Below are 18530 nucleotides of genomic sequence, written 5' to 3'. Positions count from 1 at the left end.
TTCGAAGTGACAGCGGGAGGCTCTGAGTCTGTTTGGGGCTAAGCTTAGCACCATCAGTCATGTTTCCCTTCCTTCCTACTCAGCATTCTTTGAAAGCAACTTCTAGCCTCTGAGTCACCAGGAGAAGCAAGAGAATACAGCCTTTATTACCAAGGCAAAGGAAATGCAGAAACCCACAGTACTTCTGCTTATGTTCTGGATTATACGGCTGCCGCTAGCCACAGGAAACCCTGTGGAATGCAGTCCACAAATGTGGACACTGCTTTCTAGGCAACTGGTGTGGGTCTGTTAATAAGGAAGGAGCAAAAGGTGGTAAGGACAGAAGACTAGTAGAACAATGGATGCCCAGCTGGTGACTAAACTCCGCCCCTCACTCTGGAGCCAGCTGCAGCCTCATTCTGCGGCCTCTTACGACGACCCTCTCTAGTCTTGTTAATTCTACACAGCGACCAACGATGGGTCAAGAAATTAACCAGAGTGTGAGTCTGCTTCCAAACCACACAGAGCTTGTACCTGGCCGGACTGCTACAGAGACACCCTGGGTAGAGAGAAATCAACCAAACCTAGAGAAACTAAAGGGGTGTGGGTTCTTGAAACAACAAAATGCACACAGAGCCACCCTGCATTGAGTGAGAAGAGCTGAAGCCCAGTGGGCTTTTTAGTTCCTGGAGCAACACCCGGAAAGACTGGATTTTAGGTACATGTTTGTTTAATTTATTCTGCTGCTCTAGCCTTTGGATCTTTTCCTTGTGGGACAAGGGCTGTTCCTATCCTGACCATCTACAGTCCCGCTGTATCAGCTGTTAGCTCCTAGTGAGGGAAGCTGGGTGGGGTTAGTGAGAGTAATTAGAAAAGCCCTAGTAGAGGCAGCCCATTCTAAACAAAGTGCCCTCACTAAGGAGGCTGCCATCTTTTGTTAAATCTGCATTAATGTTTTACATTAGTGTTAGAAGATGAGCACTACTGCATACTTTCTGTGTCTTTTTAAGAAGTGAACACTGCATTTCACAAAAACATCCAGGATTTGTCATATACATTTACCAGGTACCTGGAAGTTGTTGAAATATCAAGTGTGGGCCAAGATCTGATAACGCACTGTCCAAACACGTGCCCAGGTGTGACTGATGTGACATTTCTGTACCATTTCTAATGTCTACCCTGAGACTGAGGTCCTGTGCTGGACGAAAGAGAAGGCATCTCCCCTGCTTCAAATACGCTAGAAAATAGCAGGACGTCAGAGACACACTCCCTAGGGGGTCTGTGGGAACTGGATAAACACAAAGGACTAAATCAGCAGGGGAGAGGATCGGTTTACCCAATTGACTGCTCTGCCTAGCGCGTGACTCTCCAGTCATTAATGAGAGTCCACAGCAGGGACCCACAGCCACCCTGTGCTTAAGTATCTCACTCTTTTTACCTACATGAAAAGTACCCCAGAAAGGGCCAGCACAGGGAGACCAGTAAAGATTGCACCTGCCAGAAGGCCTTCACTGGGGCCTACAAAATGGAAAGAGAAAGAAAACGTGTTTGCCTTTTCTTCTCACCAGGGGCCCAAAGGGAGAGCAATCCGGTCTCTGCTTTTGAAAAGTAAAAATATAAGCAGGAAATGGGGTTCAGTGGTTTCCCCGGCCTGCCCAGGAACAGGGCAGAGCCAGAGCTAAACTTTCTGAGCAAGGGAACATTCAAGAGTTTCTCATGGCAGAGTTACCTCCTCTCTCCCGGCACAATTCTTGCCACACTTCCCATCTGGCACCAACCAAAATTACTTGCACATTTTATAGTGTTCAACCAGCCAAAGGTTTTGTTTTGTGACTTGATGGGACATCTTATATAATAAAAACGAAAGTACTTAGGAGCCAAGTGTGGTGGCACATGTCTTTAATCCCAACACATGGGATACAGGGGCAGGTAGATACTAAGTTCAAGGCCAGCCTGGTCTACAGAGTGAGTTCCAGGACAGCCAGGGATACACAGAGAAACCCTACCTCGAAAAACAAACAAAATTTAAAAAATGTGTGTATATATATATATATATATATATATATATATATATATATATGTAGTGTTTTCCTCAAACTCCCCATAACTGAAGCACTGCTGTGTAACATTTCCTTGGTGAGCATTTGGACACGTAGACTTCTGAGACCTTATGCTACACTAGGATTTTACTCTGCTTTGTTAAGAGTTGGGGTAACAGAAGGATCCGAGGCTTCCTCACAGACGGTGTATGGAAAACTGCAAGATCCAAATTTCAATGAGAGACTCTGTCTCAAACAAAGCAGGGAGGGTCTGTGAAAAGGCTCTGTGGGTGAGGTGGTCCTCTACCAAGAGAGGGTCTGTGAAAAGGCTCTGTGGGTGAGATGGTCCTCTACCAAGAGAGGGTCTATGAAAAGGCTCTGTGGTAAGGTGGTCCTCTACCAAGAGACTGTCTGTGAAAAGGCTCTGTGGTAAGGTGGTCCTCTACCAAGTTTGAGGATTTGAAGTTGGTCCCAGGGACCCACATGGTGGAAGAAGAGAACAAACTCCCACAACTTGTCCTCTGACCACACATACATGCATCGTGTGTGGGTACATACATAGAGAAATGTAATAAAAACATAAAGAAATAAGGTAGAGATTGATTGAAGAGGACTCCGCTGGCTTCCACATGCACGCTTACACACATGTACATATATTAACCCACACACATACAAAATACTTGTAGGGGAAAAAACTTCATAAAGTAGAACTATATGATCCTGCTCTACCACTCCTGAGTATGTGGCCAAAAGAACCAAAGCAAGGATAAAGTACAGATAAATACATGACCATGATTATTATCACATTGTTCAGTCTAGGAGCCCATAAAAGGATGAATGGATAAAGGAAATATGATGGACACATATGTGATGGAAGAAAGATTGCTATTTTATTTGCAATAAAATAGTGGAGTTAGAAATTCTCATGTTAAGTAAAATAAGCCAGACTCAGAAAAACAAATATCACCCTTTTTGTCTCATATGTAGAATCTAGATTTTTTTTAAAAAGACATTCAAGAAAAGAGGAACAATTTGGGAGAAGGAAGGAGGCTAGCAGGAGGGGAGAGGAGATCACTGAGGAAGGAGGGAATGACTGGGCTAGAGAGATGGCTCGGTAGTTAAGAGTGCTTGCTGCTTGCCATGGACATGCAAGAAAATTACATTTAAACAAAAAAAAAAAGGAGTGCTCGCTGCTATTACAGAGGACCCAAGTTCAGTTGCCAGCATCCATGTCAGGTGGATTCCAACTGCCTGTAACTCGAGCTCCGGGGGATCCAATGTTTTCTGTCTTCTGCAGGCACATACACACAGTGGTGTATACACACACACACACACATAAAAAAGAAAGAAAGAAAGAAAGAAAGAAAGAAAGAAAGAAAGAAAGAAAGAAAGAAAGAAAGAAAGAAAGAAAGGAAGGAAGAAAGGAAGGAAGAAAGGAAGGAAGAAAGGAAGAAAGAAAGAAAAGAAGCAAGGAAGGAAAGAAGGAAGGAAGAAAGGAAGGAAGGAAGAAAGGAAATTTATTTATTTTTGTTTTTTGAGACAGGGTTTTTCTGTGGAACAGCCCTAGCTATCTTGGAACTTGCTCTTTAGACCAGGCTGGCCTTGAACTCACAGAGATCCACCTGCCTCTGCCTCCTGAGTGCTAAGATTAAAGGTGTGCATCACCACTGTCCATAATAAATAATTTTTTAAAGAGGGAATATGTGTTGTCAAATCACAGAACATATTATAAGTATATGAAAATGTCACAATAAACTCATTTTTAATAATTAACATGCAGTAATAAAATGAATAATCTTTTCTTTTCTTTTTATGTATTCAATGTGTCTTTTATATCATGCATCTTGACCTCATTCAGTTCCTATCTCTTTGCACCTGTCCTCTGCCCCTGTAACACCCCCTGAAAATAAAACAAAATTGAAGAGAAAAAAGAAAAAAAGGAAAAAATTAAAAATCTCATCATGGAAGCTGCCATGTGGCACAGTAAGTCATGCTGAAAATCCCTTTATCCATATGTCTTTACTTGCAAGCATTCAATTCAAAGAGTCATTGGTCTGGTTCGAGGCTACTGGTTTCTACTTCACCACTGATGCTGGGCCCTCACTGAGACTCTTCTTGGATATCCTGTTGTAGCCCTATGTTGTAGAGATCCTGCAAGCTTTGGGTCTGAGGGTCAGGCCCCTTCACGTGCTCCAGCAGATCGTAGGTGGGGTGGATGTTGGGGCGGGCCAACTCATAATCCTGGTTCTGCTTCTGGGCAGCTGCAGGGTTGGTCAGCCTGCCTGTGCCTCCCTGTTCTCACCACCAGGGTGAGCTCTCCAGTATTGCCCCAGCTAATTCCCCCCTGCAGCAGTGAGCGAGGGGTGGGGCAGTTCTCCTGCTTTCATGCCCTTGAATTTGGCACTCCCCAGCCTACGCCATCAGGGCCAGCTCTACTGTGTTGCCCATGCGAGGTACAGGGGTCACTCTTACCCACTGGTGAGGGGCAGGGACAGTCCTCTGGCTCTTAGGACCCCAGGGCCAGCTCCTCCACCTTCCTCAAGGGTTGATGGGCAGAGGAGGGAGGGCATCTTTCTCCTGCCCATGTCTCCACAAAACAAATGGGAAAAGGGGACAGCTCTCCCATGCTCACTACTTCGGGCCTGACTCACCCACACCTCAGCCAACAGGGTTGTCTCTATTGTGTTGCCCTGGCGAGATGCAGGGCCTGCCCTCCTGAGTATTAGAGCTGGAGGGGCGCAGAGGCAGCTCTCTCACTCTTGTTACCTCAGGGACAGCTCTCCCACCTGCCTTAGGTGCTGATGGGTGGAGGGGGGGATGGGCATCTCTCCCCAGCCCATGCCACCATATGGCAGATGAAGGGTGGGGCCAGGTCTCTCACACGTTCTCAGGGTTGGCTCATCTGTGCCCTTGTAACAGGATCAGCTCTGCTGTGCTGTCCAGATGATGTGCAGGGCTGGTAAGGGGGTCAGCCCCCTCGCCAGCTGGAGGTAGTAGGGAGTAGGTGAGGAACGTCTTTCCCTCATCCCCACCACCTCATCACACATGAAGGAGGCGGTACCAACTATGTCCCTCTCACGTTCTCAGGGCTGCTGTTCCGTGCTGTCTACAGGGTCAGCTCTACTGTGCTGTCCAGGTGAGGTGCATGGCCTGTTCTCTTGAGTGGCAGCTGGTGAGGAGTTCAGTCAGGTCCCTCACCTGCTGCAGGTGGTGAGGGACGAAGGGAGGAGGGCATCTTTTCCTCACCCATACCACCACATGGGATGTGAGAAGGGCGTGACCTGCCCTCCCATTACCATGCCCTCAGGGCCATCTCACCCATGCCCTGCACATGGGTCAGCTTTATTGTGCTGACCAGGCGAGGTGTAGGACCCTCTCTCCTGAGTGCTTGAGCCGGTGAGTGGTAGGATCATTTCTCCCTAATGTTGTGCCCATGGGGTCGGGGCCAACTCTGTACAGCCCTGTCCTCTCAGCTTTTGGTGGTACAAGGGGCCAGGGACATCAACAGAGACCACTGCTGTGTCAAGCCAGGAACCCAGATGTGGGTCCCAGCAGCAGCCCAGGCTCAGACATCACCTTGGCACTGGGTAGCAATCAAGCCCCTCACCTCAGCCCACTCCCTTCCACTCTCACCTCTTCAGACATGCCTCTGTCCACAGGACATGAACCATTCTCTCTCTCTCTCTCTCTCTCTCTCTCTCTCTCTCTCTCTCTCTCTCTCCACACCATATCTCTGCTCACTTTAATAGTGTCCCTCTGGCTAGTGCTGCAAGGTGCTGGGTGTGCCTGTGTTTTCTCCTTGGAGACTGGGGTGGAGAGCACCAAGCCTGTACATGGGTCTCGTTTTCCTGCTCAGTTAGCCATGATGCTGGGCTGGGCCATGCTTCCTCATCACAAAGAGATCCTAACATGCCCAGCTGCCCTACGGGTGCAGAGGCTCTACTGAAGTCCCATGGCAGGTTGGGTCTAGAAGGTGCTTGGCTGAGTTCCACCTGCCCCGGCCACATACCAAGGGGTCGGAGGCATTGGGGGAGTCCCTTGGTGGGCCCTAAAATGAATATTTTTTAAAAAAGAAGATAAGGGCATTGTTTACTTTGTTGCTGTAATAAAATACAATGACCAAAAGCTACTTGTGGAAGAGTTTATTTTGGTTTATGGTTCTAGATGGAATGTCCAAAATGGCGAGGGAAGCGTGGTTAGGAGCTGACCAGAGCAGGAAGCTGACAGATCAATCAAGTAAATGGTGGGTAAGGCTATAAACTCTCAAATGTAGTCAGATTTTTCTTTGGACCACCAGCTCACAAAAAGTGACACCGAGACTTATTATTAATCATGAAGGCTCAGCCTATACCTTAGGCTTGTCCCACTAGCTCTTATATTTAAATTAACACATTTATATTAATCTACTTTTTGCCTCATGGCTTTTTACCTCTCTTCCATCTTGCACCTCCTCTTTCCTCTCTGTGTCCTCTGGCGTCTCTGCTGTGCCTAGGTTCATCTCCCCTTCTTTTCTCTCTCCCGGAAGTCCCGCCTAGCCTCTTCCTGCCTAGCTATTGACCATTTAGCTCTCTATTAAACCAATCAGAAGACACCTTGACAAAGGCACATCTTCACAGTGTACAAAAAGATTACTCCACAACACTCCAATCCCGTCCCCAGTGAGGTCCATCTTCCAGTAAGGCTGCACCTCCCACAATCTCTCTAAACAGCGACACCAACTGGGAGCCAAATGTTCAAATACCTGAGCCTATGGGGGACACTTCTCATTCAAACCTCCACAGTATGCAGCAAAGTAGACTTAACTGACTTATATAAAGGAAGAAGGAAATTGTGTCGCTTGCAGAACCATGGATGGAATTGTAGGTCATCACATTAAGGGAAATAGAGCAGATTCAGAAAAGCAAATATTGCAAATTTTCTCTCATATATTGAAGCTAAAATGTTTTAAGAGAAATGAAGCAGAAAGGGATGTATTTGGGAAATGGAAGGGGAACAAAAGGTGGGCAAAGAGAAGAGAAGATAGTGTGGGGGTGTGAATATGATCAAAGTGTGTGTGTGTGTGTGTGTGTGTGTGTGTGTATGAAGATGTCATAAGAAAACTCATTATTTTGCACAACCAATACATGAAAAAATAAGTGTGTAGAGACAAATTCTGTAGCTTTGTACTGTTTAGGTTAAAAGAAAATGAGCAGTCTAAAGCTGAAGGTCTGCTCTGTGTTAACAGGGTAAATATCAGACTAGTTAGTATTACTACAGTACAGACTCTTACTTACCTGAGAGCTCTGGAGGCATCCCCAAAGGAAGGAGATATGCCTTACATCACTACTAATATTCACCATTCAAGATGGTGGTGACATTAACCAATGCACTAAGGCATGGTAAATGAATTAGGAAGTGTGCTGCTTCATTTTTTGCCAATTTAACACAGGTTGGAGTCATCTGGGAAGAGGGAACCTCAATTGGAGAAAAATTTCTCCATTAGACTGGCCTGTAGCTCAGTCTATAGGACATTTTCTTGATTAATGATGGATATAGGAGGGTCCAGCCCACTCACTGTGGGAGGTACCATCTGTTGTAGCATATTACTTTAACTATGTAAAGGTGTGTTACATTTGTTTATGATGTGGAATATTCCTTTAACTAGACAAAAATGTGTTACTTTTTTATGCTGCATTTGTTTAATTATGAAAGATGGATTACACTTGTTTCACCTTGCGTGCCTAAGGCATCTGATTGGTCTAATAAAAAATTGAATATCCAATAGCTAGGCAGCAGAGGGATAGGTGGAGCTGGTAGGCCCAGAGTATAAATAGAAGGAAGATTCTAGATTTGAGAAAGAAGAGAAGGAGAGAACAAGGGAGAAAGAGAGGGAGATGTCCAGGGCCAACCAGCCATCCAGACACAGAGTAGGACACATAAAATAAAAGAAAGGTAGAAATCCCAGAGACAAAATGTAGATGAAGAGAAACAGGTTAGATTAAGTTATAAGAGTTAGTGGGACAAGCATAAGGTAAGGCCGAGCATTCATAACTATTAATAAGTCTCCATGTCATGATTTGGGAGCTGGTTGGTGGCCCAAAAGAAAGCCTGCTACAGCCATTCTTAGTTAAGTGGTCCTGGGCTATATTTAAAAAGTTAAGCTAAGCAAGCCATGGACAGCGAGAAAGTAAGCAGCAATCCTCCATGGCCTCTGCATCAGTTCTTATCTCCATTTTTCAGGCCTGAGCTCCTGTCCTGGTCTACCTTCGTGATGGATTGTAACTTTTGAGAGAAAATAAACCCTTTCCTCCCCAAGCTTCTTTCAGCTGTGGTGTTTATCACAGCAAACTGCCTCGGCCTCTACACTCTTTCCACCCCTCTTACATGAAGTCCCCTGAACTGAGGATGCAGGAGTTGTGTTGTGGGTGTATCAGGTAGGGCTGGGCACATCACGGGGAGTTGTTCTCTGCATTTTGACTAGTAACTTTCTCTGATGGTCACCTGCTGCTGGAAGAAGCTTAGAGAAGCCAATTTCGAGGTATGAAAGAACAAAGTGAGCTGTCACAGGTGACCACCGGGAAATGTTGGCACAAAGCACTGGGGACTCCTAGAAACTAAAAAGTGAGGATAACTCTGAAGAAATGCACACACAAAAATAAGGAAATAATTATTCTTTTTTTTTTTTTTTTTTTTTTTGGTTTTTCGAGACAGGGTTTCTCTGTGTAGCTTTGCGCCTTTCCTGGAACTCACTTGGTAGACCAGGCTGGCCTCGAACTCACAGAGATCCGCCTGGCTCTGCCTCCCGAGTGCTGGGATTAAAGGAGTGCGCCACCACCGCCCGGCTAAGGAAATAATTCTTGATACCTCTGTATTGAAGGAAACGTATGTACCAAGAAAAGCTCACAAGTCTTAAAAACTTAGGACACAATCTACCATAACATAATAAGGATCCAAAAGGATTGTGGTGTTTGAACAGTGATGAATTGAGAATGTGGCTAAAAGACTTCAGAGGAAAGAAGAGGATGAGCCTAGGGGAGTGATTCAGTCAGGACAGTACTTGTCTTGCAAGCTTGAGAACCCAAGTTTGACTCCCAGAACGTGTGTGAAAAGCTGCACAAGGTGTTATGCACTGGTATTCTTTGGGCTAGGGAAGTGGAGGTAACAGCATCCTCAGAGGGCATGGGCCAGTCAGTCCAGCCTAACTGGTGAGCTCCAGGCCAATGAGAAGCACTGTCTCGGGAAGGTGGATGGCAACCCTGAGGATGAGACCTGAGATCATCCTCTACCCCCCACGTACGCACATGTACCTGCACACACACAAACGTGTATGCACACATATACACACATACACATATATGCACATGCAGCCACATGCATAAGAAAACAAAACAGAAGATGAGGAGATGCCACGGCAATAGATTAAGTCTGGCTGAAAAAACACCTTAAACTTTTACCAATAAAACAAAATTCATCTCTGTGCTATAACAGCAGCACCATCCTCCAAGACAAAACAGATTCCAATTCTGAACAAGTATGAAGCAGCTGAAAAGTTTATTGTCACAAATAAGCAAATTAGCTGGGTGGGGCAGAAGAGGCACAAGCTAGATGTATTGGGGTACGGGGTGGGCTGGAGCAGTCAGGTCATTTCCCAAGGAGAGAGCTGACTTCATCAAACTGGTCAAAAGGTTGATGAGAGCTTCTAGAGGTACACTTGAACACAGCAAACACTGTAAATTGTCTGTGAAATTGCTAATTTGTGCTCATCCTGGACTACTTGACTTAGGGGATTTGCCTTGTCTTCAAAGGGCAGATAGGGAACAATTTGAGGCTCTTTATGAACATGTAATAAAACAAACCGACATTCACTGAGAACTATACAGCCATCTATTTCTGTCTGAAGATTACCTCATGCAAAGCACTGAACTTCCTAATAAAACATAGAAGACTATTGTCCAGAAAGTGAGCAGCAATGTATAGAAGCTGCAGGTGAAGACTATTGTCAAGAATCCGGAGAAGGAAGAGTGGGTACATCTTATAGTCATCTTCTAGGGGCTCCTGGGTGGCTTTCTCTGAGGAAGAACACAGGGGTGGCAAGCATTCATACATTCTGCTTTGGAGTTTCACAGATTGAGGATTGGTCAGTTTTTGGATAAGTCAATTGAACATCTACCAAATGTCAAAGGCAACCTATAGTTCATTCCTTAGTCCTGGAAGATGGAAACTAAAGCATTTGGACATTGAGGAGTGAGTCCTGCAGGGCAGAGTTTTGGGGGCAGGGATGCAGAAAATAGGGATAAGGTATAGTCTTATAGACTAGGTCTAGTCGTCTTGCATAAACTGATTGAAGACAAATTGAGCAATCTCCCATGCTTTCATGATTAATTCAAGTATCGTATTTTGGCGCTCAACTTCCTGCCTAGCATTTTGCTGCCTCTCTGCATAGTGGGCCTCTGCTCTGCTGAATTCCCTCTCCATTTGAGCCTTTCTTCTCTCCCTCTCCAGTTGATCTCTCAGATCTCTAATCTGTTCTTCATACTCATGTATTATCCTTTCTCGCTCTCTCTCGAACTCCTCTCTGTAACGTTCTTGCTTCCCCCGGGTTTGTTTCTGAATCTCTTCCTCAGCACTTTTGTACATCTTGTTGGTAAAGCATCTTCCATCATTTTCCATCACCATGCGCTGGACCAAGGTCAACAGCTGTGTCCTCTGGTCCTTCTGTTCAGCTCCTGATGCTTTGTTATTGAACAAACAGTAGCGATTCTCGAACTTATGGATCAGCTCTTTAATGACTTCAGGAGCCGTCTCTAAGTACTCCTGGATATCAGTGTCTTCCAAGTCATCCTTCCTGGTGAGCAAGAGAATCATGAATCTTCTAGCCTTCTTTCCAAACATGTTCAGAATCTTCTGTGTAGCCTTATGGTCTTCCACACTGTAACGCCCCAATGGGACCACCAGGAGCAGAGCATGAGGCCCTGGGGAGGTCAGGGCAACACACCGAACTATCTCTTTTCGTGTGTCAACATCTGGTATCTCAGTGTCAAAAACACCAGGCGTATCCACGACAACGACCTCTCTCCCATCCCAGGTGCTCACCCTTTTCTCACAGACCTTGGTAATGGATTTTGGACAAATGCCAGAATAAAACGCTTTCTCTCCGAGGATGCTATTCCCTGTTGCACTCTTTCCTGCTCCGGTTTTTCCCAGTAAGACAATTCTCAGTTGGGAATTTTCCTGGTCTTGGTTTGCAAACCCTAGAACATGAAAAAAAAACAAAATTAAGTGCAGACTCGGCCCCCAACAGTTAAGCAATAGAGTCCCACCATCCAGTGCCTGCTCTCCTCTGCTCCACTCACAGGGGCTCCCCCTTGCTGTCACCTCTGCCCCCCAGGGTCTGCAAACAGCCTCTGGGTCTAATGACCATCTGGAAGGACTGGACAACAAGGAGCTCCAGCAAGTGCCTCCCTTGGTCTCTCTTCTTCACTGCCTCTGGACAACAGTCTTTTGAACTCCTCATTCTAACCCTTTGTGGCTCCCAAGCCCCCAGAGAAGAAATAAGAGTTTCAGAAAAGAACTGTGAGCTGCTTCCAACAGCCGCCCCACTAATGGAATCCAGGGCGGCACACAAAGTATGAGTTTGGGGCATCTACAGGGAAGGATGTATTTTTTTCTGATTTGTATTTAAAAATGACTTTTTCTTCTTCCAACTGAGAGCCAAGTAGGGGTGACATACAAGCTTTATGATAGTTCCCCATACTAACCTAGGCCATCTGCATATATGTTACAGTTGTGTAGCTTGGTCTCTTCTGGGACTTGTTTAACAGTGGGAACAAGGGCTGTCTCCAAATCTTTTACTGGCTTTTGGGACCCTACTCCTCATACTGGGTTACCTTGCTCAGCCTTAATACAAGGAGAGGTGCTTAGTATTCCTGCAACTTGATATGCCATGCTTTATTGATACTCATTACGGAAGTATTTGCCCTTTCCTGGATGGAGATAGAAGAGGAGGAGATTTGGGGGTGGGAGCAGCACGGTGGAGGGGGAGAGACTGGGAGAGAGGATGGGGGGAGGCTGTGGTTGAGATGTAAAATAAATAGTTAAATAAAAATAAAAATAAAGACTCAGGAGAAAAAAATGATAGTTCCCCATGTTTGGAAACCAGAATCCCAGGATGAAAGAAAGAATATTACTGAGAACACGGTCTGAGATGATCTAAGAAAAGATGTGAGGGTCATTCCCATGAGCGTTTACTGAGCTCCACATTGGAGTGCCACATCTGAAGGGTTCTCTTGGGCATTGGTTTCTTGGCCATAGGAAGGAAGAATAGGAAAAAGTACCAATCATAGCTCCTATGCCACAATTAGCCAGTGTTGATACCATGTGATGATGATCCCTGCCTAGATTGCAATACATACCCCAATCCTTCCCATCCCTGAATCTCCTCCTCTTTGGGATGGAGATTTTCAGCTTTTCCCAGTAAAATGTAGCCGGTGGGTCTGGATATGAGAACACTGTGACACTAGTGACACTATGACACACATAGTGGAGGACACTCTGCTCTGGAGGACCAGGAAGCAAAACTTCCAAGAGCCCTTAAGCAACGTGGCCTGTCTGCTCCTTCGGCTCCTCTGCGGCTGCCAGGTGAAGACACCTGGACTAGCTTGCTGGACAGCAGCAGCCATGCGGTGACACATTGTGGCCTGAAGATCAGAGGACAGAACAAGCCATGGATTAAACATAGAAGCCAGGCAGTGGTGGCACACACCTTTAATCCCAGTACTTGGGAATCACATGCCTTTAATCCCAGCACTAAGAATAAACCAATATGGCTGGGCAGAGAAAGGTATAAAAGGGATGAGGAGACAGGAACTAGAGCCTTTTGGCTTGGCCTTTCATGACAGAGCTTTTTGGCTTGGTTTTTCATGAGAGTCTTTGAGCTGGGGACACAGAAGCAAACAGTCAGAGGATTCGTGGAGTTGGTGAGGTAAGACATGGCTGTGACTTGTTCCTTTGTCTCTCTGATGTTTCAACATTTACCCTAATATCTGGCTCAAAAGTTTTTTTTATTAATAAGACCTTTTAAAAATAGAGCAACACAGTCAGGCAAGATCCCCACCACCCTGGCCTGCCCAAGAGTTAGATGACTACACCCAAGCTTCTTAGACTGCAGGCTGTGACCCCCATGTGGGGCCACAAAGCTGAACATGTGGAGGAGGAGAAAAAGTTAGCAACAGTAAGGGATTCTGAACCCACAACGACTAAAACTGATTTTGAAATCAAAGGTGTAATGAATCTGTAATGTCTCTGACAGCACTTCCCTGTGTTCTATGATGAAACAGCAACCTTGGTTCTGACCAAAACCCACCAATCCTTTGCCTTGCTCATATCATGCAACACCAATGAATACTGCCCAAACATGATGACTCAGATCGAGATTATTGCCACTTTCTAGTATGGACTTAGTGAATGCAGTTCTTACAATTGATTACTGTAAAATTAAAATATCAATTGACCCTGAAAAATGTCTGAGATGTTCTATCCTGCAGTATCAAATATTCAATCAAGACTTATGTATGCAAAACATAACCCAAGCATATCCACCTCACTAGTGTGCAAATATGTTTTTGAAGTTGAAGAAAAACAATACATTCATTAACTTTAATTTTCTTATTTACTTTCTTTGTACATGCCATACACTTCTTCAGTGTTGTCAAGGACTAGTTGTTCAACACAACTTGTACATAGTAATAGTGTGCAATGCAGGTTCTCACAAGAGTTAACATCTCTATTGCTCACATAACTACGTTTTGTGGTGAAAACACTTAAACTCTATGTTCTTATCAACTGTAAAATACAGTATTAAGTATGTTCACTATTTTATGTAACAGGTCTCCAGAATGTGTTCATCCTATCTAACTGACTCCTCACAATATGAACAGGGCAAATATGCTTTAATCTTTCAGAAACGGTAAATTGTGTGTGTGTGTGTGTGTGTGTGTGTGTGTGTGTGTGTGTGTGTATATACCAAAAATTCATTTCAAATTTCTTATGTTTGACTTGTAACCTATTTTATATGCCTATGTACCTAAGGTCAAATAAACATTTCTTGAGGAAAAGCAGCAATGGGGGGAGGGGTGGAGTTTAATAAGCCCTGAAGTACACACATCTGCAAATCTATCAAGAACCTGACAGGTAACCACTAGCTTGTCAGAGGTGCATGAGTGACACATCTGTGAGCCTATCAGGACTCTGACAGGGAACCAGTAGCTTGCCACAAGCACATGAGTGAGTACCCAACTTATCAGATGTGGTTCAGACTCCAGGAATGCCTGACGAACTCACAGCATCTGGAGCCAAAGAAATAGGTGATGTTTTACGCTACTGCATTGTAAGATAGTTTGATAAACCAGCAGAATCTCAACTGACATGGTGAACATGGTGGACAGAGGAACTGGAGTGCTCAGTGACACACCGATTCAGTTGTTGGGGAGATGAGGACCCTGGGAGAACGGACCCAGATGAGGATCAATTACCCCACATTGTTCCCTCCCCACACCCACACCCATCCCAGACCTACCCTCCCCCAGCCCCCCCCAGTCCCCTCCCCCCTGCATCCCAGCTCCTCTCACCATAGCTGGTCCTTGGCTTTCCTGGGACAGACCCCACACCATGGTACCGGGCTGCCATTGTAGCTTGACTCCCTGCAGATAAAAAAAACAGCCATAGCATTTTGGAACCCTGCCTCCTGTAGCCAACACTAAAGTTTTGGTCATAAACTCCAGACTTTCATGTCTCCTGCCCTATACCCAAAACCCACCTCAACACTCCATTTTCAGGCTGCTTTTTTTTTTTTTTTTTTTTTTTTAACACAAACTTAAATACTCACAGCACCTCCTTGTGCTTGTCCTGGCCCCCATCTTCTCTCGAGCTAGTGAGTGAGTGCTGTGGTGCCTTTTACAAGATGTTCCTTCAGGGTTCCAAACTTCTGGCTCAGCATCTCATTGTGGCTTTCACTCTTTCCTAGACATCTCTAACAAAGATGGCCAGGACAGAACCCTTGACGACTCCCCAAGCCCAGGCATGGCTCCTTGTCTCGGTGAATGGCAGCCCAGTGCAGCCTGAGGCTCCTGCCAGACCTTGGCCTCCACTACTACCCCCTGCTTTCTGCCTTGCATCAGCCCATCACGAAATCTTAATGGCTCTCCTTCCAGAAATCTTACTGTCTCGTCTCTACCTTCACACTGATCAAATCCACTGCCATTTGCTGTCAGGGTAACAGGCTGGTTCCCAATCATCCCACCCTGGGTCCCTTTCTTACTCTGCCAGCAAATGTCACTTTAAAAATAAAATGGCAGCCAGGCTTGTGGCACATGCCTTTAATCCCAGCCATCGGGAGGCAGAGCCAGGTAGATCTCTGTGAGTTCTGAGTTCAAGGCCAGCCTGGTCTACAGAGCAAGATCCAGGACAGGCATCAAAACTACATGGAGAAACCCTGTCTCGGAAAACAAAACAAAACAACACAAAGAACAAAACAAAATTAAACAAAGACCACTTTCACATTCCTCTTTCCTTTTTCCTTTATCAGTGTTAATGGCTTTAAGCACTCTATTCTAGGAATGCATGGACCTGAGGAAGACTAGGTGGCTGAGATGCTAAGAACACTTGCTGCTTTTGCCAAGGGCCAGGGCTCAGTTTCCAGCACCCACATGGCAGCTCACAACTGTCTCTAACTCCAGTTTCAGAGGACCTGATGGGGCCTTCCAACCTTCTGGAGAACCATACATGCACATGGTACCTGTTTGTATATGTATGTGTGTATATACAATACATTTACATGAAAGCAAAACACTTACACACATAAAATGACAACATTTTAAGGAAAAAAAATAAAATTACATTTTACTTTTCTTACTTGAATTCCCTAGCGGCTTTTGTTTACCTTTAGAAGATGGTTTGAACTAGAGGAATGGTCCAGAAGTCCCTGCATGACCATCCCTCTCTGAAGACACTGACCTCTCCTATGTTCCCAGGGTCCTTTCATCTCCTAAGCCTCTTCAGAACTTCCCCTCCCTGGGGGCGCTGCTTAGCCCCTGCCTCCATGAGGCCCTGTCCAAGCTCTCTGCTGCAGCTGCACCAGCCCCAGATGCAGGCCTTGCAGGTCACTTGCTCTTTCTGTAACTGCAGAAAGCCTTTCTTCATCGAGGACATGGGTGTAACATGAGATGATTCTCTAACATTTACTCTCTCCTTGTAGACTATACGACAGGAAACTTCCTGGGGACAGGCACAGCACTGGACAAAGGGTGGGTCTCTGTTCACTAAACAAGCAAATTAACTGTCTTGGTTCTTTGCCTCCCTCAGAATGATAGTGACCTCTGCATACAGCAATCACTTCCTTGTTATCCAACACACAGACATGAAGAAACACTCAGCTTGTTTTGAATGCGTCCTTTTTCTATTATCCATGAAAATTTTTGAGAAACCTGGAGCTGACTGTTTCCAGGACAGGCTGGAATGTTCCTTCTTATGGACAGAGTCTCCACACAGAGAGCCATCAATTTCAAACGTGAAGCAGAAAGCCAGATGCTTGTTTTGAAAGAGGCTCGTTCCTTTATGTCTGAGGGCTGGGTGGGTAGAAGACAGCCTCTCATAGACTAGAAAGGGAAACCACTCAACCCTAACAGAGTTGATACTGGTGATTAGCGAGGAGACCTGGAAGCAGCCATGTAAAATTTCTCAAGACTTTGGGGGGCGGTGTCTTTAGACCCAATTCATATGTCTAACCAGGACCTGTGCTTCTGTGGGTGCTGATTTCATTGACTAAGTCCTCCTCCCTCAGCCTAGGAACACACATCCATTACTGGCTTCAGAACTGTAGTCACAAGGAGTGTAACTTAGAGCTCAACTCTTCCATGAACCTAGGAAAGAATGGTTCTGCACAAGGCAGCTTCCCTGGGGAGCAGCTTGAGGGAAAAAGGTAAGAGCCAGTGAGGACCCTGACCTGTATGCCAGCTTGGATGAGGACACATGCCAAGCTGTGCATGTTAGGGACCTTTCATGCCTTCCTTCTTCTCTCCTTCTCCCACCAAATTAATTCATCCATTCTCTTCCTGGAAGAGTCAAGTTAAACATTTTTTTTGACCAGTGAAGGTACACTTTCTCCATAAGAAAAGTATCCCTTTGGGCAGTGGTAGTGAACGCCTTTAATCTTAATCCCAGCACACGGAGGCAGAGGCAGGCAGATCTCTGTGAGATCAAGGCCAGTCTGGTCTACAGAGCGAGTTCTAGGACAGCTAGGGCTGTTACATAGAGAAACCCTCTCTCTAAAAGCAAAGAAAATATCAACAAAAAAAAAAAAAAAAACAGGAGGAAGAAGAAGAAGAAAAGAAAAAGATAAAGAAAAAGAAAGTATCTTTGAAGCAATGGACCCTGAAGCATACATGAATTTGTAGGACTCAGCAGCCTTCACCACCACCATTACAGCCTAAAATTAGCAGGCAAGAAACAGGGACCAATAAGTACGATTTCCAAGGGCAAGTCTGCCAGGAGGTTTACAAGACACAGCCAACAGAGCAGCCCCCTCCTCACCAAATTCAGCACTCCCAGTCTCACCTGAAACTCTGGGTCCCGTGGCCTCCTCTGATTTCACAGCACTGCTGAAGCCAGAAGAGAGCAGCATAGAGGAAGTGGGGGAGGAGCTGTGGAAACACAGCAGTCAAGGGACCCACCCTTCTCCCTAGCTAGCTGCACAGCAGAACTTTCTGCGGCCCTCTTATTTTGGGCCACCTAATACAGGACCCATGGGCCCCTGGGAGCTACTGGGCACTTGGGATGTGATAAATCAAGGGAGAAATAAAGTATTTCACGGTATTAGTCACTTTTCCCATCACTGGGACATTTGTTGACTACATATGGTTCATCCTAATAAACAATGGGCGGTCTGCTCCTGTTTGGCAGAATGTTCTGTAAATATGACTGACAATGACTTGGTTGGCAGTGATACTCAATCTCCTGTGTGCTAACTTACTTAAGAAATGGGGAGAGGGCCCCTTGTCAATAGGGTATAGTAGAATCTACTTTCAATTTGGGTATTTAGATATTTTATACTTCATACAATTCATGATACGGTTGGATTTCAATGGGACATCTATATCATACCTCCTCCCTCCAGGCCCAGAGATCACTGCAGAAGAGGGCATGGGAACATTGGAGGCAGTGGACATGTGCAGTAAAACAGTACCTGCTGTATATGACAAGGCCATTTCGGGGGAGACAGAGGACATAAAGTTGGGAGGAGAGGAGAGGGCTGAAGGAATTAGAGGGGAGGGTAATGGGGGTGGAACTGATCTAAACACATTATGTGAACATATAAAATTCTCTAACAATAAAACATTGTCAGCTACCAGTTTTCTCCCTGTCCAGTCTGTTCTTCTCTCCCTTTCTCTACTATTCTGCCTACTTTGGGGATGATTCTTGTGTGATTTCCCTTTTATTTCTTCGTGTTGACTTATTTAGGACAACCCTTTTTTGGTGGTT

At 45.4% G+C, this 18530-nt stretch overlaps 1 protein-coding gene across 2 annotated transcripts; it reads right to left on the bottom strand.

The window, feature by feature from the left end:
* Window positions 1-9529: 9529 nt before the first annotated feature.
* Window positions 9530-17716, bottom strand: Gimap4 (GTPase, IMAP family member 4). 2 transcript variants are annotated; one of them, XM_059256622.1, is made up of 4 exons: window positions 17607-17682; window positions 16996-17104; window positions 14624-14695; window positions 9530-11248 (listed from the first exon to the last, which is right to left on the bottom strand). In XM_059256622.1, the coding sequence occupies exons 2-4, from the start codon at window positions 17021-17023 to the stop codon at window positions 10317-10319; spliced, it is 1032 nt and encodes a 343-aa protein (XP_059112605.1). In that variant the 5' UTR covers window positions 17024-17104; window positions 17607-17682; the 3' UTR covers window positions 9530-10316. The 2 variants fall into 2 exon arrangements, with proteins under 2 accessions (XP_059112605.1, XP_059112604.1); XM_059256621.1 differs by lacking the exon at window positions 16996-17104 and having other exon boundaries at window positions 17607-17716.
* Window positions 17717-18530: the final 814 nt, after the last annotated feature.

The sequence above is a fragment of the Peromyscus eremicus genome, chromosome 3 (genome assembly GCF_949786415.1).
Source record: "Peromyscus eremicus chromosome 3, PerEre_H2_v1, whole genome shotgun sequence".
Taxonomy (NCBI): Eukaryota; Metazoa; Chordata; class Mammalia; order Rodentia; family Cricetidae; genus Peromyscus; species Peromyscus eremicus.
Note: the sequence above shows the minus strand (reverse complement) of the source record. Positions and strands in the feature narration are given on the sequence as shown.